The sequence below is a fragment of the Pleuronectes platessa genome, chromosome 3 (assembly GCF_947347685.1).
Source record: "Pleuronectes platessa chromosome 3, fPlePla1.1, whole genome shotgun sequence".
Taxonomy (NCBI): domain Eukaryota; kingdom Metazoa; phylum Chordata; class Actinopteri; order Pleuronectiformes; family Pleuronectidae; genus Pleuronectes; species Pleuronectes platessa.
The window spans coordinates 21,784,305-21,804,841 of record NC_070628.1 but is presented as its reverse complement, the minus strand read 5'-3'; the positions used below and the strand labels follow the sequence as shown (position 1 = coordinate 21,804,841).

General features: G+C 40.8%; 1 protein-coding gene across 2 annotated transcripts; it reads left to right on the top strand.

The window, feature by feature from the left end:
• The first annotated feature begins 2,101 nt into the window (after window positions 1–2,101).
• On the top strand, window positions 2,102–19,890 carry aspscr1 (ASPSCR1 tether for SLC2A4, UBX domain containing). Of its 2 annotated transcripts, XM_053419318.1 has the most exons (17): window positions 2,102–2,216; window positions 2,421–2,476; window positions 3,188–3,302; window positions 6,000–6,100; window positions 6,818–6,875; window positions 6,965–7,038; window positions 7,169–7,727; window positions 8,302–8,361; window positions 8,567–8,706; window positions 9,513–9,594; window positions 9,688–9,754; window positions 10,097–10,159; window positions 10,830–10,882; window positions 15,673–15,724; window positions 15,858–15,927; window positions 16,438–16,625; window positions 19,581–19,890. In XM_053419318.1, exons 1-17 carry the CDS (start codon window positions 2,127–2,129, stop codon window positions 19,589–19,591), a joined length of 1,839 nt encoding a protein of 612 aa, XP_053275293.1. In that variant the 5' UTR covers window positions 2,102–2,126; the 3' UTR covers window positions 19,592–19,890. The 2 variants fall into 2 exon arrangements, 1 of the variants encoding a protein (XP_053275293.1); XR_008338184.1 differs by lacking the exons at window positions 15,673–15,724; window positions 19,581–19,890 and having other exon boundaries at window positions 16,438–16,579.
• The last annotated feature ends 647 nt before the right edge of the window (window positions 19,891–20,537 follow it).

The window sequence follows — 20,537 nt, the reverse complement described above, 5'->3', positions numbered from 1 at the left end:
GATTGAAGCAATAAAAGATCATAACCACTTTCAGCATCCACTTTAAGTCTGACATTCAGTCATTAAAAGTTTGTTTCCAGACTCTTATAGTTTTTTACAAGTAAGTAAAAGCCCTCTATTTAATATGCATATCTGTTTGCCATTCATTGGTCTTTGATCAAGGTTTGTTTTTGTGAAAACGTGTAGAACATTATAAACTCCCAGCACAGATGCCTTCATGTGCTTGAATTTCATTCAGGCAAATTTTGGAAGTTCCTATCCTGCTGAGTTAGGAAGGAAACAGATTGTTTTTTTGTTTGTTTGTTTATTCAGATGGCGGCTATTTCCCCCCAGAACTGAGAGCTGTATTCACCTCTCTCTCACTCTCTCTCTCACTCCAAGGTGGACTTTTATATGTGAGGTGGTCGATCGGTCAGCTGCAGGCGTTCTGAAGCTCAGGCCTCACACCTCTCCATCTGTTGGCACCATGTGTCCTGTCGTCTGTCCGCTCTGATTCCAGCTTTGATCTGATTGGGATCTTTCTGAGGGAAAACAGCCATGATTCTGTACATCTCTTTAAAGGTTGCCTGTCGAGCTGCATATGGCATATCATGTATGAAGTCATCCATATGGGGAACAGATTGGAGATGTTGTTGGCAAGTTTATAGACAGGATCTATCTTTTCTGTCTTTTGTGGGTCACTGTGCATGAAGTGGAAAGGCTTGTTTAGCCAGATTAGCGTGACTACATATATAATATATATGTGTATATATATATATATTAGGGCTGTGAAATGATTAAAATTTTTAATCAAATTAATCACAGGTTTCTATGGATTAATCATGATTAATCACATTACCGATTTTTTCGGAATATTTTTGTGAAAACAAGATTTATGACATTTAACTTTTCTTTTGTGCTGCAACTCAGCAGTTCTTCAGCAGTTATCATTGCTTTTCCATATGGAACATTAATATAATCTTCATCCTAAACAGAATTCGGGTTCCTTAGCCATTGTGTGGTTGAATAAAACTTTTTTTTTTAAATTAAACAGAAATTATTTGAGCTTCTTAGCCATAGGATGGTTGACTTTTTATATTTTTTGTCACACAACCATTAACCACACCATGATACAATCTAATGCCTCTAAAGGCCCTCTTAGCTACTCGGTCTTTAGCCAGTTGGTGAGGCAAACTAACTTGTTCAAATTCTCTGACAGTAAAGCTGACCGCTTCTTTTGCACAATGTGTCCGGCGAGTGAGTCTGGTTTGGCGCATTCCACTTGAACGCCCCTCGCCGAGCAACACATGCTTCGCGTTGCGGTGGTTAGGCGGGTATTGCTACGTCGAAACGATAACTTCTCGCAGAGTGTGCATATCACCTTGGTTTTACTGAATGTTCGATCTTTGTTTTTTTGGAACACGATCTTCCCGTCCAGAAGGTCCTCAGGTTCATCAGAATTATCCATGTTGTTTGTTTGTTTGAATGGCAGCTGCCGTCTGACTGCATTAGAGCGGCGACTAGTGCAGAGGCGGCGGAATTGGAAGGTCCTTCTGCGCATGCGTTAAATGCGTTAAAAAAAAAAAAAAGAATTAATCCTGTAATTTAATCATAACGCGTTAACGCGTTATTTTTCACAGCTCTAATATATATATATATATATATATAGAGAGAGAGAGAGAGAGAGAGAAAAAAAAATCATATATATATATATATATATATATATATATATACAGTAAATATATACAGTAAACGTTTCATCATAATTAGGTAAGTGGACATAAATAATTTTTTTTTCATTGAACAAACTCTCCAAAATTATTCTTTTAAAAATGAAATAAATGAATAGTTTTTCTTCCTTGGATTGTTAGTCATAATTTTAAATTTTATTGTTGTTTTATTGTTTTTATTCTCTTGTGAAGTAACTTTGTAACTAAGAAAAGTGACCTACAAATAAAGAAGGTGATGATTATTATTATTATTGAACGCATGTGAATTCAATGCCTTATCTTACTCCCCTAGAATTGATCTGTTATAACCATAGGTTATAACCCATACAATTTAGGTGAACTGCCCCTTTAAATCATTGTGACGGTTTAGAGTCAATAAAGTTTTTTCAAATAAACACTGTGACGTCACGGCACACAATGGCAGCCAGCGGTACAGCTGTGACGATTCTCACTCCAAATGGGAGACGAGAAGCATTCAAAGTGGCTCCAAACACCCCGTTACTGAAGGTAACTCGTGTTTACAGAACGTTACACTTTGTCTGACATTAAAACGTGGTTAAAGTCTGTTCTTCAGTTTTACAGCGCGCGAACTGTTCTCCTCTGAGCTAGCATGTTCGGCTAGCAGCAGCTAGCCAGTGACAGATCAGTTTCTGATGAAACCACAACATGTAGCTGCTTTGTGTGATGTGCGTTGCTCTGTGTCACCCGCAGGTGCTGGAGGACGTGTGCAGAAAACATGGATTCAACCCGGACGATTACGGTTTGAAGTGAGTGAGGCTGACAGTGGGTTCGTGTAGCTGTCAGAGTGCTGGTACATGAGCTGAATGAGTACTAGCCTCCAGTCTTCAGTGTGTAATGGACTAGTTGCCTCCTAAAGCTGTATTTCCGGGTTTATATACGTCCACAGCTGCTGTCACCGTCATGACGTGAACAAACACGTAACTCTATGTCCCTGGTGACAGTAAATATATGGGTCTGTGAAAATGAAACGTTTCTTGTAACCAAATGACCCCATTCGTCGTGTCTGTAGTAGTGTCTGTAGTGTAGAGCATGTACATTGGCAGCTTAATTGCGAATCCTTTTTATATTTGGAAGCCAACGTGTTTTATACCTTGTCAATAGACTCTGTTATTTTACCTAATGCCCATGACTGTAAAACAATCCAGTACGTTTAACCAGTTTAAATATCTCTAAGGCAGTGATGGATACGTTATTTAAATATTAAACCACGTGTGTGAACTGAATCAGGTTTAGTATCTCATGTGTGAGATGTAACGTTTGATAAAGCAAAATGTGTTTCTTATTTTTAATGCACTGACCTAACTTGCTCTCAGTGCCTGGATCCTTTTCTCTCTTTCTTCTTAAGCTTTCAGCAGTTCTAGATGAGAGATATTTTGGTTCTTCTGATTATCAAAAAGCTAAAAAAGTATTACATGGTGATGCTCACATATTTCACCTCTGTCATCATCCTACGACAGGTTTCAGAGGACTCTTATTGACCTGACGCTGCAATTGAGGTTTGCCAACCTGCCCAATAATGCTAAACTGGAAATGGTTACAAGTACAAGGAAACAACCTGCAGCCGAGAGCCAGGTTAGTTCCAATATAATGTGTGTGAGTGTGTGAGTGACTGTGTGAGTGAATGAGAGATGAATCAGGACAGAGAGAATGATAGCGGTGTCAAATTGTTGTGGCTTACCACATTATAATGCCATTATAGTAGTAACTGTATTATTGAAGTACAATGTGTAACAGTCTCTGCTAGTCAGAGCACATAGGTCTGGTTTCCAGGTCTGATTTAGTAAAACATGAAACTGTAAGTTTATTTATGTAGAAATGTCAAATATGTTTGAAATACTGGATTAGTTGACTGAGTCAGCATGGAACAGCTATCAAAAGAAAAACAAACAGACACTCTCCAAGTCTCTGAATGCTACTGGAGGGATGAACAGCAATTCTCCTAAAGACTTACTCACTTATTTGGTGTTTTGATTACGGTGGTGAATGGTATACATCTTTTATAACACGATATAGTGACCAAAAATGATCATGGTTATCAACATTATATCAATATTATTATAATTATTATTAAATGCCTCAAAAGTAGTGTTGTTGAATTATGATTGCTATTATTTATATTATTATTCTCTTTCACACACACACACAGACACACACACACACACACACACACTGTTTCTCTCGCTGAAAAACTTTTAAAAAACACTGTTGGAATTTTTAATGAGGAAAATGTGTTGGGTGACTAAACTACGTAGCATGTTATCATGTGTAATGGGTGAGTAAAGCCACATGTTAATCACAGCAGCACAAATATGTGAAGAGTAGTTACAAGATTTGATAACTCTGAAAGCTTTACTTTTATTATTGATAAGGGAAGAGCATGTTAGACAGACTGACTAGGATAGTTAACTCTTGATTTTTAAAGTGTTTTGAAATGATCTTTCTGCATGTTCTGCAGACAAGGTGACCATCTTCAATCCGGTTTCTTTCAGGACTCTTATAAAAGATAAATATGATCACACTTCAGACTTAGTCCGACGGCTGAAAAACATCTGGAGTGGTGTAAACGCCTTCCACAATGTTTTCAGTGATTGCTAATAAGCCCACATTACTGGATGCACAGAATTTGGTGGATGTTGAGCAATATTTTGTATTTTTATTTAGTAGCTAAACACAGTTTTGATGATAATTTCTCTTTGAAACATTACAGTTTATAACAGAGAATTTCACTATGAAACTTCAAACTGTTTCATCTGTAGTTAGAGCGCTGTGGTGATGTGTTAAGATTTAGTTGCTGTGAAGGCCACAGTGTGTAGATCACTAGTCAAACCGTGTGCCTACTTTAGAAGCCTCTGTATTCATTTTTTTTCTCATTTATTCTCATGATTCGTACTAAATATCCCCTATAGTGAATTTACCCTAATATATAGTTCTCTGGAGCTTTAACTTTGAGTTAAATTCTGACAGGTGTGAAGAAACCCTGTATCAAAATGCAGAGAATCTATGCCAAACAGAAACATGGGCACAGGTGCCATGACAGCAGTGTGAGAAAACTTTAAGTTGGCCAAAACTAAAACCGACCAAAGAGGACGTATCAGTTGGAAAGAAAGGAAATTCCTCTTCGTCAACAACGCACATAGTACCTATAATTATCTCTGGAGAAAAACAACCCAGATGATATGTATCCTGCAATTTCAAAATCAGTATGGTTCCAATATTTTGGTGTTAGGTCTTTTTACTGTCAGTACCTGAAAATGGATGAATTCTCCATCTGTGCTCTCTGTCTCTGATTTGCATCCAAAAACACTTTGTTGTAGTGAGCTGTAGTTTCCTATGACATCATGGCATCATAATCTGAGCTGTAAAATCCCGGCTGGGTTTGATCTCTTGTTCTTATTCATTTAATGGATGGTTGAGCATTGATACCTCACAGATATGATGCACTCAGACTTCTCACCCTTGCACCGTACAGATCCTCACACACAGAGTGTTAACGTCAGCCAAGCCGGTGTACAAGAGTGTTTCATGTTTGACCGTTGACAGCCCTGGCGCTCATTTCATCTCTCCCGGTGTGCCAACATGCAGCAGGTTATTGTGTGCCAGACTACATGGTTCCTGAGTAAACACAAACAATTTGTTGAGTCACTCAGACAAAGAAAGAACAACACCAAAAATGTCTGGGGTTGCTCTTCGTCAGACGGAGACAGGTCCAGATGTGCAGCTTAATCAAGTTTGATTTGCAAAGAATTGTTCTCCTGCATAATTGACTGAGATTGATGAGCCAAGAGCTACGAAATAGGGAGTTGATGCATAATATAGTGCATTTCCTTTTTTCTGTAACTTCTTTCACACAATCCTACAATAAGAAAGGATTTTTTTTTCTACATCTGCCCCTTTGATTTGCCGTGCGCCAAAATGAATTGGGTTCTTCCTTAGAACAAGTCCCGTCCTTCGAACAACGTAGAAATCCATTTAGTCGTTTTTGCGTAATCCTGCTGAGAAACTAACCCACGGGACTGGGTTCAAAGCTTGTCCTCTTTGGTAAAGGATAACAAATCTAAAAATCCTTGTGGCCTTGGATTCGTTTATGATATAATTCTGGATCAGATCCATTCAGGACACATCTGTCACATCTTTATCACACCATTACAGTTCCTACACACTGGATGTAGTTATGTTAGAGCCGCTGCTCAAGAGATCATTTTGATCTGTGTGTGCAGTCTATTTTTGTCTTTCACATATAAAATACAGTTGTGGTTTCATATCCCTAAGGTGCGGATTGCTCTTCAGATGGAGGACGGCTCTCGGCTCCAGGGTTCCTTCTCTTGTGGACAAAGTCTGTGGGAGCTGCTCACACATTTCCCTCCGATTAGGTGTGTGTCATGTGCAAAGTGTCTGTCTTTATGAGGACCTGTGTGTGTGTGTGTGTGTGTGTGTGTGTGTGTGTGTGTGTGTGCGTGTGCGTGTCTCTTTGTCTTTGCGTGTTTTCCTTGACTTTCCACTCGGCCCGATGAAGGTGGTCATTGTGCAGGAATGAGTTCAGGCAACGCTGTGTTAGATACCATCCTTTCTTCTCAACACTCCTCTTCTGAAGTTTGCTCTTTCCCACACATCACCACTGCTCATTTAAACACACACACATGCAGCTGTTACTCAGTAGTTCCAGCTGTGAGGTCCCAGGTGCTCAATTGCTGTCCAGCCCTCATCTCATCTCTATTAAATGACGTCACTCCGTATCCTAATCCTTTTCCAAGGAAGTACACTTCCATGAAATTAATTTTAGCTCCACACCAGCGTAAGAAAAGCTCTGGGACTGTTGTGAAGCAGAGGGGTAAGCTTAGATGTTTCAGAAACAATAGTAAAACGTTTATGGTTCAGTTAGTTTCTACACGAGATTGTGCACACATGGTTTACACATGCAAACAGCATGCCACTGCTACACATGAGGTTTTGTTGTAAAATCACAGAGATTGATTTCCCTCAACAAGAGAGTCACTCCTGGGTTTTGTTTACTCACAGCTTAAGCACATAAAAATCAATCACCATTAATTTTGAAATCTCTTTCTCATCCTGTCACCAACTTATTCCAGTGTTTCAGGGCTGTCGGAGTCAGGATCTACTCCTGTTTGTGTTTACATGAGAGATGAGGTATGGAAGGTTCCTTTAACTCTCTTTTCAAGACATGAAACATAGGTTTTATGGTAACACAACTGTTTGTGTGTGTGTACATGTTTTAGGTGAGTGGGGAAGAAGCACTAAAGAAGACCACACTGAAGTCACTGGGTCTCACAGGAGGAAGTGCCATTGTCCGGTAACCTGCTTGTTTTAAATCTTTTACATGCTTTCTGTGTGCTTTTAATAATGATTTATTCAAATAAGTCAAGTTTGAAGTGGTTTCTTATCATGTAAACTAGAGCCCGACTGATGTTTTTCTTTTTAAGGTTTTTACTCAAAAAGGACAAATCTCTTGGAGAGGAAGATGACAGAGAAGCCATTGAAACAGCTGCTATTCCAACCACGCCTGTTGCCAAGGAAACCCCCCATAGCACATCATCACAGCCCGATCCTGCTTCATCACATCCAGCGACGTCAACAACAGCCGAGCAAGTTAAAAATTCAAGGCCTGATAGCCCAATGGATACCCGGCCTGTGCCAACTCCTGCCTCTGTCGCAAGCTCACTTCCTGCTCAACAGGAAGTTCCTGTAAAACAGAAAGAGGTTCTGAACCCCAAGGATGCAGTTCGGCCAAAAGTCCCCCCTGTGGAGAGAAGTGTCTCAGAAAATGATGGCGAGGAAGCAGGGCCATCAGGACTAAGCTCTCATGCATCTTCTTCCTCGTCCTCCGCTCCCCTAGCCCCATTCATCCCCTTCTCTGGAGGTGGTCAGCGCCTCGGGGGTCCAGCGGGAGGAGCAGTCGGACGATCACCGTCTTTGTCTGCTCTGGCAGTGGAGTCACCCAAAGCCAAGAAAGCCAAATCCAGCCACGGTTCGGGCACCAAGGTGAGACTTCTCAGTACAAGAAGAGCAAATCAAGAAAATCTGAAGATCTTGTTTTAGGATGATTTAATACTGTTTTCTGAGTAAATGAGGGCTTTTTAACATGTAACAAATGATCAAAGTTATCTTTTAAGTGAAACCTGGCACAAAGCTCCTTTTTTAAGTAATGAGGTCGATTCCAAACCAGTAACAACCATGCAAATATAATCATATAATTTGACGGTGTGATCCTCTAACTCATCTTAAACTGAGCTTAAAGGAAAGATTGTCTAGTTATTCAATTTCTGAAGTGTCATCGCTTATATCTGAGATATCGAAAGATAATTTTTTCTGTTTAATAGTGGACAGTGTAGAAATAGACTGGAAATGAGGGGATAGAGTTGTACCATGCAAATAAAGCTCAGCTTGAATCAATATAACTTAAAAAAATTCCTTTTCTTTTCCCCATTGACAGATTTATCTAGATGACTTTTTTTTAGAATTAAAAGTTCATAGTTGACGGTTGAACAAAAAAGACAAAAAGGTCTCCTCACATGTTACAGGTTAAAACTTAAAGGCTTTTCTGTTCCTTTCTTAGGGTCATGTCACTGCCAACCAGCCCGATGAGGACATGGATCATGGGGAGGAGTTCCTGGAGGTTAACATTTGTGTCATAAGTTTCTGCTCTTTAAACTCCTTATCTACTTCTCGTTTTATGGATTTCCAACTTAGACCTAGATTGATATTTGTAACTTATTATAATAACAGACATAACCAGGACATTTCAGGGTGCTTCACATGTAACCATCAGTGTCGTCTTTTTTCCGTCTCCATCCTTTCATTCTATCACTTTCTCTCTGCAGCCAGTGGAGAGGGAGCCTCTCATCTACCACCTGGACTCCATGTCCCGTAAGTCTGCGGACCATAGGGATCTGCCAGACGAGTTCTTTGAAATAACAGTGGATGACGTGCGGAAGCGCTTCGCCCAGCTGAAGAGCGAGAGGTGAGGAGGAGGATGTGAATGGAGGTTGATGACGAAAGGTCAGAGGGCTGTCTGTGATAGTCAGTATAAATAATTTGTTGCTGCAGAAACCCATCCACACAAAACATGATCCCGCTCTGTTTGTAACAGATAATTAGTCAGTTTGGCGTTTGGTCCATGTATAATCTTTAATTGCAGAATACCATAGCGATGATGATGAGGGGCCATAGGCAGGGAGAGTGTCAGGCATGGCTGTGTGTGTTTTGAAGTTTTTATTTATTGTGAGTTTGAAGTTTTTATTTATTTATAAGAGCTTCTTCAAAACAGATGCAGGCGAGTTTACTCTGGATGTGATTGCTGTAGACCACAGCTGCTGAACCATTGTGTGTGGGTGTTTTCAAGCATGTTCTCATTTATACGACACAACGCACACTTCAAAAGCTTCTAAATATGTCATACAGGGAGCAATTGGTAAGCCTGTTGTGTGTAGATGTTTACCTTCCAGCCATCACCCAAACACCGTCAGGTGGAGACCCCAACGTGTAAATCCTTTAATCTCCATCTATATTGACTTAGCTGGCTGCATCATGCCGACGCTACTACTGTTTGAGTGACTACAATTACCAAGGGGGGAATTAAGCCGACCACAGCAATTCATTTCTATCGCCAACACGTACACACACATATCCGGCCACACACCAGTCAAGGCAGAAGAAGAAATATCTCCTCTTTCTCCTCTCTGTTCATCTTTTATATAACTGTTATTAAAACCTGCATTTGTGTCTCCCAGCTCATTTCATTGTAACCCGGTCCGTCTCTTTCTGTAGGAAGGTATTGGAGGAGGCTCCACTGATGACTAAATCTCTGAGAGAAAACCAGATGAAGGAGAAGATGTACAGATATCCCAAAGTGAGTGAGAGACAAATAAATAGCCACCATGTCTTTTGCTTGTGTGAAATGAACCGATTTCACAATGAACACTCTTTGCCTGCGTGCCTCCAGGTGGTCCTGAGGGTCCAGTTTCCAGACAGACATGTCCTACAAGGCTTCTTCAGGCCCCTGGAGACAGGTGTGTGCATTTCCTTTTGTGTGTCTGTGTATGTTTGTGTATGCCATGTGGAGAGTGTTCATTTCAGCTGGCTAGCCACAGGTATGGCTGCAATGTTCAAGCTACTTGCGGCCTCCTCACCACATGTATGCGCGTAGCCACACCAGAGTGACAGAGAGACAGAAAGAATGAGACAGGTCGGTAATTCCAGGGATTAGATCCATCTCAGCCCCAACAGCAACAAGACAAGCAGCACAACAACAAATTGAAGGGAAATTCCAACAGAAAAATATATTTTTCTTAACTCCGCACAGTTTGTTTGTTGATGCATAATGATGCATGTCCCATGTGTTTTCTGTCCAGTTGATACCGTGAGGAGCTTTGTGAGGAGTCATCTGGAGAATCCTCAGCTTAGTTTCTACTTGTGTAAGTTTCCTTTCATTTCACAACAATATCAAGCACCAGCATCTACCATGTAGCATCTTTCGATAGGTTTAAACGTTTCATTGAATTATAGCTCTCTCTATTAACACTTCGTCTATCAAAAGGATAGTCCTGGTTTAATAACTTAGGCCTTGTACTTATAGCTTTGACCATTTTTCTTCAGTAATGATAACATTGCACCCATCAGAATAATTGCTCTGTTGCAGCAAGTAGCAGTCAGATATCAGACATGTTTTAAACAAGCAGATGAATTATCAACACTATCAATGAATAATGAAGAAATAAATGAATATGTTGAAAAATGCCCTTTGTTAAACAAAATAATAGAAAAATTCCTGGATCAGCCCCCTGATCCGGATCTGCCCCAGAGTTTAATGGGTTCCTCCCTGGGTTGCCTTTATTCATTGTTTCCTAAAAAAAATAAGTTGAATCTGTTCAATGTTCCTCAGTATTTCTAATAGATGACAACTGATCATATTGTTTTGGGAAACCCTGAAGTTTAACACAATACATGTCTACATCAATCATTTCTGTCCATTTTCTAAAAACTTTGACAAATATACATTTCCATTGGTTCTAGGATTTGTGGTCATTAGTAAGAATGTTCCCAGTCTGTAATTAACCCAGTTTTTGCTTTAAAACTTTGTTTCAGTCATCACACCCCCAAAAACCATTCTTGACGACCCTTCAGCTTCACTTTTCCAGGTAAGAGACCTCACATTGAAGTTTTGAGTATGAAGACATCACTTTACCACATCACACTGTGTTTTCAAACTAAAATGATCTCTTTCCACACAAGCATTTTTGCAACATTTCAATTTTACCTCGCATCCACATTACCACTCTCATGCTCTAGGTATGTGAATGCAAACAGGAAGGCATGTGTGTCCCACTTGACATTGGAATTGTCCCAGATTGCTTGAATAATTGTAAAATTCAGAATTGAACCGTACAACAGCTGTTAGCAAAGACAACAGGGTCTGCAAGGCTTCTAACTGACTCTCCATGTTGTGTTCTACAATGGTAGCCGAGGCTAATGCAAGTTGAGTGTCTACTTCATTGTTTTCAAACGTCTTAGTTTCTGCCCGTACAGACTAAAGTGCTGCCCTGGAGTTTTCGAACTAAATCAGGGAGCAGCTGTCTCAATGGCTCAAATACTTTGGAGACACCAGGCGTAGCTGTAGCAGAGTTGATGCTTTTTCAGATTAAAACATAGTAATGTGGATGTAGCATCAAACTCCCAAACACAACTATTTGACTCACAGTTTGGTTTTGTTTTTTAACTTGTTCTACTAAAGGCTATTGGACCCAACAAACATAGTAGGCTACTGGTTTTCAGACCTCATGAATACAGAAAAGAAGCCAATGCATGCATCCACACACACACGCACACGCACACGCACACGCACACACACATGCACAGACTGACTGTAAAATGTATCTGCTGGTCGCTCTCTCCTCTTCAAAGCCCCAGCACATTCCCATTCTCCCCCTCTTCTCTCGCTCCTACACACTCTCACACTTGTTCCCCCCTCTCTCCACTGTCCTTGACCCCAGCTGGGCTTGATTTTTCCCAGGCTGGCACATGGGGTTAATACAGGCCCCGCTTTGATCTTGACACGCACTCACACACACACACATACACTCAGAGCAATGGGCAGCCTTGATGTTTTGTTGCTTTCGAGTTCAGAGCGATCTGCACAGTTAGAATCCAGAGCGAAGAGATACAAATTAAAAAACATAAAAAGTTGTTCTCTGGCACACACACACTCTTATAATTTTTCCGGCCTCACAGCAGCTTAATTTGCAACATCACATCAAATTGAGATAAGGGGACAAAGATGCATCAATTTAACTTGAGCTTAATAACCTATTCATGTCCCGTCAACGTGCATTTGATCTTTGCTTGAATGCCATAATTAATAGTAACATTGACTGATGCACAAAAGAGTGCTCAAGTCCCACCTTGTTATATCGTGGAACCTGAAGCAGACAAGTGGAGAAGTGGAGGAATGAGGTGGAGGAAGAGAGAGTAGTTTGAAGTGATGTATCGTGTCGAGGTGAAATTCAGCTCCTCAGAGGGACAAAAAATAATGATCGTGAAAGCTCACTTTAAAATGTGTGTCCTTCTGGTGCCACCATTTCTGAATCCAATCTGATGCTGTGATGTTAGTCATCTGTCGCTTTGTTTTTCATGTTTTTGTCCCTTTCTGAACCCTCCGTGTCTGTTTTTCACTACACGCCCCTCTCCTGTACCCCAACTACACCACCCCCACTATCCCTCTCTTGTGCCCCAGCCCCCCTCCACCCCTTCCGTCGTCACCACCATGTCTCTGTCCATTAGGGACTTAAAAGCATTGAATTGCATAAAAACAAAATCTTTATTCCACTTGGTGTCATGTAGTGCACACACACTTTAGTCTAACTCCATTTCCTTGTCAATACATCAATCTTTGACACACTCAAAGAATCTTTTTTTATTTTTTACATAAAAACACATGCTTATGTACTATGTCTGTCTCTCACTCACACACATATACACACACACACACTCTAATAACTTTGTATCATGTCAAGAAAGGAATGTTTCCCAACCCAGAAGCCCTTTGATACCAGGCGTCCCCTCCCTCATCCGTGTCTCCCTCTGTCCTCCATCAGGATTTGCTCTGCCTCGTTTTCTTTTTCTCTCTTCATTCCTCTCTTATATATTTTTCATGCTCTCTCTCTCTTCTCTCTCCCCCTCTCCCTCTCTCACACAGACACAAACACACACTCACACATACACAGATCTTGTCCTGCTGCCCTGTCGTATCCCGACTGGAAGTGTGGCTGCCAGAGTTATCAGGATTGCAGGAATGTCCGTAGTTTCACTGTAACACATTGTTTCCTGCTCACAGGACTGTGATAATAGCAATTAGGCCAGCACGTCCCAATTTAGCAACCAGTTAGTGAGGGTAAAGGGGGACAAAGACAGAAAGGACAGCGTGCGTGCATGCATGACAGGTTGTGGCGGAGGGTAAACCCACCTAATCCCAGCCACGGTCATACCTTCTCTTTTTACACTGCCGGTTAGAAACAGCTTGGGGATAAGATTCTTGGAAAATGTTTCACCGGCTTTACAGTACCAACAACTTCTGATGTTGTCGGCGGGCAAGACCAATGATGCTGTAGCTCACCGTCACCAGCAGCTCCCATGTATTAGGTAACTAAGCTAACATTAGATCCAGGAGATGGTCCCAAACGCAGGCTCAGGCCCGCTTTAATGTTTCAAGCCAACTGATTTAGAGACAGGAATCTTGTAATTGTCGTCTCTAATGAGCACATGAAGGCTTCATACGTGATAGTGTTAGAGAGCAAATCATTTGACTAGGGCTGCCACTAACGACTATTTTTCTATCGATTAATCTGTCCACTATTTTACCGATTAGTCGATTAATCTAAACGATTAATTTTCCTCCAAACAAATCAAATTTACCATTTCATTTCCTTGGCGCCGTGCCGCGCCAGGAAAGCCAGACACCTCCTATCCACCCCCTGTTAAACCTTTGTGCGGTTCACATGGGCTGCGATGTGCCTCGCGCCCTGCACCGATGGTTTCGACGTCGAGTTAGCTTAATAATGTGCGTGAGACAGACTTTGTACTAATGTTGACATCTTTATTCGGGTCCTCACTTCCGTGTCTGTCCCCGCCCCCCACATTCATTGCCTCATCCTATTGGTCCACAACATACCAACAAAGGGGCTTCCTATTAGCTAAACCTACATGTCAATCAACTGCTGTGAATAACATTGAACGATACCATAGTCTTTTTTTTCGCTCGCCACGAGCGTATTGCGCCAAAAAACACACTGAAAAATGATTTTAAACGATATTAATGACTTATTTTATATGATATAAATAATCAAATATGCATCCCATACTTTGTATGGGATGCATATTCCCATATATATACCCTAACTCCCTAACCATTACACTGAACAGGTTACATACGACAACAAACGGAGAGTTTGATCGGCGCTGAGAAATGTGGCGCCAACTTTATGGTTCTAAAAATATTATAGAACCATATGAGATTATACCATGATGCACCACATCCAAGAGGTTTATTAAGTCTTGTGTCCGCTGGTGTTCTCAAACAAAAACTAACTCGACAGCTCATGTTTTACATCTGTTGAAAAGCTGTTAAAAAGTGTTTTATCAAAAAGGTCTGAAAGTGCAGAGGACGACTGCACCCGGCGAACATCAAACTGCTAACATGAGGTCATCAATCAAACAAAAAAAAGATACATGGGTGAAGTTTAACACACAGGGACTCGGGGGCAGGTGCCTGTTTTGTAAAAGTGACAAATCAATGTCCAGAGTTTCTGTGAGAACCATCATTGTATTGATAAGGTAATAAACATCAATATAAACAATTGCAATGTTTCCAAATGCTAAACGGTTTGTGTTTTATACAGATATTTTCTTGTTTAAAGACCACTCAAAGCACTTAACATGACACTATTGCCATTTATACAGTATATACAGTATCACACATCACTCACACACTGCACAACGGCACAGCTGTCAAGGGCAATTTGTGTTTTCAGTGTCCTGCCCAAGGACCTCTTGGTTAGTGGATGACCCGCTCTACATCCTGAGCCACAGCTGCCCACATGCTAAGATGTTGTTATCAAACTCTTATGATAGATATGTAATGTAATTAATTACAGTGTAACCACAAGCTATAACTACAAATATAATACATATTCAACAAAATATTTAGAATTTAAATGGCTATATTTATATATAATTTATAGTAAACATCCTCATGAGGCGTATTTGTTCTAAGGTTGTTTTACATCATGAAGATATTTTAACATTTAAAAAAACAATTTAAGAAATGCAGAGAATTTTAGATCTGTCTCTGGCCATATGGGGACCACCAGCTGAAACGTAGGGTTTGTATTAACCACAACATTTACTCAACATTGTGCTTCTGCTGACCTGATAATCTGAATGTGTACATGAGCAGGAGATGAAGTTGTTCTTAGAACCACTGTCTGCTCTCTGTTTAAATCAGACATGTTCCCCTCTTGCCTGCCTGTCTGTCTGTCTGTGGTTCCACCTCATAATTGTACGGTTGATAATATCAGCCTGCGACTGGTCCATTATAACCATTAAGACTATCACTGGAGAGGAGTTTTGTGCTTGAGGGGTGAAAGTGTTTTCACAAACCATTTGATTGGCGCTCATTTTGTGGTTTTGCTTCAAAGAACCACGGTCTCTGCTTCAGATCCCCGAGCAATGAATCATCCCCAGAAATCTACTTGACTTTGTCTTGGATGTGGCGGCGGCACTTGGTTTGTGTGCAGCAGGAGCCACTTTTGTTTGGATTTTTCTGTGTTTTGCATAAATTGACTTGTGTGCCAAACATTTTTGAAGGCTTCTGTTCATTTCTCCTCCTCCTCCTCTCTGTCTCTCTCTCTCTCTCTCTCTCTCTGTCTGTCTGCAGGCCGACTTGTTTCCTGGTGCGGTGGTTTACTTCGGCTCCGACGATAATACAGGTCGTTAATGGGGTCTCTTCTCTCCTTTTCTGTCGCATGCCGATTTGAATTAGATACTGGAGTATTACATAGGAATGTAATATAAAAGAACAATAGCTAACGTTGTGTTTGTGCCTGTTTGTTTCCTCCACAGACTTTTACATAAAGAGGGAACTCCTTCAATCCTCTGTCTCAGCCTTGCAAGCAAATGAGACCATTGCGAGGTATGCATTTCTAAACGAGCGCCTGGACATGTGTGTATATTTATATTTTTGTAAATATATAAATATTTATTTATATATGCACTTGTAGCCTGCGGCAACCGGCCTATTTTCCTGTCACAAAGCTGTCATCATTGGAATGCCTTTGAGGTTCTGCCTAGCAGCAGGTGTCCCTATGCACCCTCATTTCACACACACACACAAACACACACACACACAAACACACACACACACACACACACACACACAGTTTTCCACTCCTTCTAAAGATAGTGCCCATTTCCCTAATGTGACCCCCCCCCCCACCTGTCGTCCTCTTGCTTCTTTAACAAGGTCATCACTCCTCCTCGCTTTTAGATCTTTATCTCACTTTGTTATTTAATTTCTGGCTCAGCTCCTCTTCCAAAAGATAATACTGCTTTAAGTACTTAAATAAAACAAAATAACATCCTGCACTTCCTTGTGACACCTTCAAAATGTCCACCTTTTTCTTTATCCCTTTTTCTACCTCAGCTGCATGATCCAGTCCCCGACCCCCTCCTCCAGCTCTGTGGACTCAGAGGAGCCGCTGCCTTCCCCTGAGCAGATGTCAGACACCAGTGGGTCCGCACAGGATGAGCAAGACCCATCCGCACCAACCCAGGCGGCTAAAACAACCAGATCTGACCTGGGGAAAGTGCCCAAGTGGCTCAAGCTTCCAGGTGAGGACAGGACACGTGATGTTATATGTTGACATGTGTTTCTTTGCCAGCTCGTGTTCACACTGTTTCTTTTTTCCAAAGTACGAGGTGCATACAGGAAGTCATATGAGTGTCAGACCACACCAAGTCAAGTCACCTCTCATCATACTAGACATCAGTAACACTTTTATACCTGACTACATTACACAAACAATATAAGACAAACAACCCATAATGCAACACACACTCTGCTCTCAGTTGCTTTGTTGAGAAACTCACAATTTAAGTTCCTGTCCTGGCATTAATTAAACCCCTTGAATGTGAAAAACGAATCACATTTAGGAGTTAATTTTCTTTCATGAAATTAATGAGATAAATTTGATTGAAACTGTCCCCTGGTAAAATATTTGGAAAATGCCCAGGTGAGAATATAGCACGAACATTTCTAGGAAATTTTAAATGAGCGAGTTGCCGTGTTGGTGATGATTCTAATAGGTGATGGAGAGGGAAGATGAAGAATACAAATGTAAAAAGGAGCCATTCAGAAAGAAGATATCAATAATGAACTTGAGATTTGAGAGTTTTGTTGAACAGGGCTCATGTCTGTGTTAATGTGCTGTAAACAAAAACAAGTGCTTTCCGCGATGGAACTACCCAGCCCTGATGGTAACTGATTATTTCACCTATGTCTTACTCATGTAGAGAAGTAACACAGACATGTGGACAAGGTTCAGGGGTCAAATAGTTCAAGTGTTTGCTCTGCTTTCCTTTTCAACCTCAAACAAACTTCACCAGATCGGAGGACCCACCTCTTCAGGTGTTCTCCTTCCTGCTGTGAAGTCTGCACCCCTGTTTGATTGACAGCTTTCCCACCAGCCCAAATAAATCAAACATAGCAAAGAAGTAAACACAGCAGACCTCATTTGAACCGCACAAAACTCATTAGCTCTTAAAACACTCGTAAACACACAACAGAAACAAATCTATCAGATCAATTCTGTCAAGAAAGAACAGAAGGCTTTTAACCACACGATTCTTGTCATGGTAAAAAAAAACACACACAAACTCCAAAACCACATTTCATGAGAAAAAGCCTCTTGAAAGCAGAATTCTTCGTGACTCAGAAGATAAGGATGCGTGTTTGGATGAACCAATTGGTTCAGATCGCCATCCCCTGCGGCCCAGGACACCACTACAGACACTTGGAGCCCAGGGAGAGATCTCACTGCTCTGGCCACATCACACAGCATGAGCCCCTGTGGTCTGTTCAGGCACGGTGCTGCTCTGGTGTTCTATTGTAGCGTTTCTGGTAGTCACCACTATTGATGGTTTTGTTTATAATATTGCTCAATTTGCTGTGTGTGTCTCTGTGTATGTTTGTGTGTGTGTGTGTGTGTGTGCGCCTCAAGAAAATTGTGATTGCTTTTTCTTTCATGAGGAAAGTTAAAAGGAAAGGGCTGAGGGGGGGGGGGGTTTGAATCTGGAATGACGGACTTCATGTGTGGAACCCTGCGGATGACACACACACACACACACACACACACACACACACACACACACACACACACACACACACACACTCAACAGACTTCCACACACTATCTGAGATTGTCTGCCTGAAGTTGTCCTGCAATGTAACCTGTGTTAAATGCTGTGCACTGGAGGATTTGAGATTTGAGCTGATACACTCCCGTTCTAGGACCATCTGCTGACCTTCTGGCAAAACCAAAAAATGCTCCTTATCTTCCCGAATAGAACGTTCGGCTCCTTCCTGCATTATGATGATGGCTCTAGTGTCTGTGCTGTGATGACAGGATTTATTACACATCTCGTGTTGCAGATTTTTTTTTTTTAAAAGCCGCCGTCTCTGGATGATACTGTGCTTGCTTTCAAAATGATTTTTAATGGGTATCCAGTGTCAGTGTTTCAAATTCAGTACGGATTATGAAGCAGCACGCAGAGTATATACAGGATTTTCCTGTACCATACATTGAATACAATAAGTATAAAAGTTCTTGTTGAAAATAGCTGTTTCTTTTGTATTATACACATGAAGTAAGAAAAAAGAATATTAGCGCCACTTAAAATGAAACTAATCAAAGAGTGCAAGAATTAAGTCATAATTATAGGTTTCCCGTCATGTTAGAGGTGGCTGTCTGTCGCCTGCATTAACTTCTGAAGTTTCTCTTAAGTGAAGGTTTCACGAATTCCAAAATACTCCATCTGTTGGCTCCTCAGATCCACGTCATCATAAATATCAGGACTTTGAACAGATTGTGCAATAAACTGCGTCTATTCTGAAGAAAGAGCTGCACAGTGAATTAGTGGAAATGTATCTTATATGGAGGAGGAAATGTTTGGTGGTGGTAGACTGAGGTTATTGTTTGTATTCAAAGCGGTTTAATAGCTTCTCAACAAACAATGAGATTTGTTCAAGATTTTTGACAAGCGCATGTTCTCCTTGCTGCTTAATTCCTAAGAAAATCATTTTTTCTTTAAATTACTAGTGTATTTTTCTAATATGACTCTTTTCTTAAATCTCAGCATTATTCTCTTAATCTCTGATTTAAAAAATTCCAGAATTACCCTGATACTCCATTTTACAGAAGAGTTTATTGTATAAAAAGACATTGGCTGGATGCAAACAATTTAGCAGAATATGTGGCCATTGTCCGTGCAGAGATCTCTGGTTTCTAGCTAATCTACAAAGAAGTCATGTCCTGGTATGATTCCTCCATCCCTCCATTATCGATAGCGGTTATCTTTTTGACATTTGGCGAGAAGCAGGGACACCCTCGACAGTTCGCCAGTGTATCACAGGGTCAACGTACGGTCAGTACAGACTCTCAAATCGTCCTAACCCCAATCTGCATGTTCTGAGGGAGGAAGCTGGAGGAGACACGCAGACGCATGCAAACTCTACACAGCAAAAAAAACTCTGATGTTGATTCATTTGTGTTTGTTTTTCCTGCACAGGTAAGAAGTGAGACTGTGAGGACCGACCACAGACGTCTGAAGAGCTCTGCTTTGCAGGCTGAGAAAAGCACTTCCACCTTTAATGCAATTTTGAAAAAGGCTCAACATTGTGACAACAGTGGACTTAATCCTGACGCCTGCGCTTAATAGTTTTTCATAAAGTCAAAGTAATGAACTGAGTGTCTGAGTGATAAAGAGAAATTGCCATAAAGTTTGATGCTGTTTCATTCCGGTTGAGCGTGCTGAAGAGGCTGCTGTTATTCAGCAGCTGACATAACAAAGTCAATAAAGATTGTTGAAGTAAAATGCGCCTCACGTTGTCTTAGCTTGATGTTAAAAGTTACATTTATTCTTAACAAAGAAAATATCACCTTAGAGGTCCTGTGTATAAAATATAGATGAAAGGGATCTATTCGCAGAAGTTAAATATAAAATAATCCTAGTGAAGTTTTTACTAATGTGTTTCATCTGAATTGTACAAATTGTTGTTTTCTTTACCCTGGAATGGGCCATTTATATTTTAAATACTATATATTCACATCTGGAGCGGGACCTCTCTACGGCGGCCGCCATGTTTGTCCAAACTGGACAAACTAAACACCCTCTGTGTGACAACTGAAGGCAACAACAGGAATCTGATGTTTGGAAGGGGAGGGTGAGGTGAGTGGTATTCAGCTGCAAAATGCAATCTCACCACTAGATGTCACTAAATTCTACATACTGAAACTTTAAAGCAGCTTTCCCCACAAATTGAAATCTTCATTGGTAGAAATTGTTCAAAAGATGGAGCAAGATGACAGCACCTATATCTCATATTTTAGTTTCAATATTGTAAAACAGGGGGAAGTGGAGATCTGTCGTCCATCTTTAGAAACAGACTGGGTATTACAACTGAAGAAAATAAGTTTTCATGGCAACAGGAAGAGAAGAGAGTAGCTCATTATTCTTACATGGGAA

Bases quoted from the DNA above. Each gene is read 5' to 3' on its own strand.
- aspscr1 (XM_053419318.1), top strand. From the start codon at position 2,127: ATGGCAGCCAGCGGTACAGCTGTGACGATTCTCACTCCAAATGGGAGA. The intron at 2,477-3,187 runs GTGAGTGAGGCT...ATCCTACGACAG, and splicing joins CCGGACGATTACGGTTTGAA to GTTTCAGAGGACTCTTATTG. The intron at 15,928-16,437 runs GTATGCATTTCT...TTTCTACCTCAG, and splicing joins GCAAATGAGACCATTGCGAG to CTGCATGATCCAGTCCCCGA.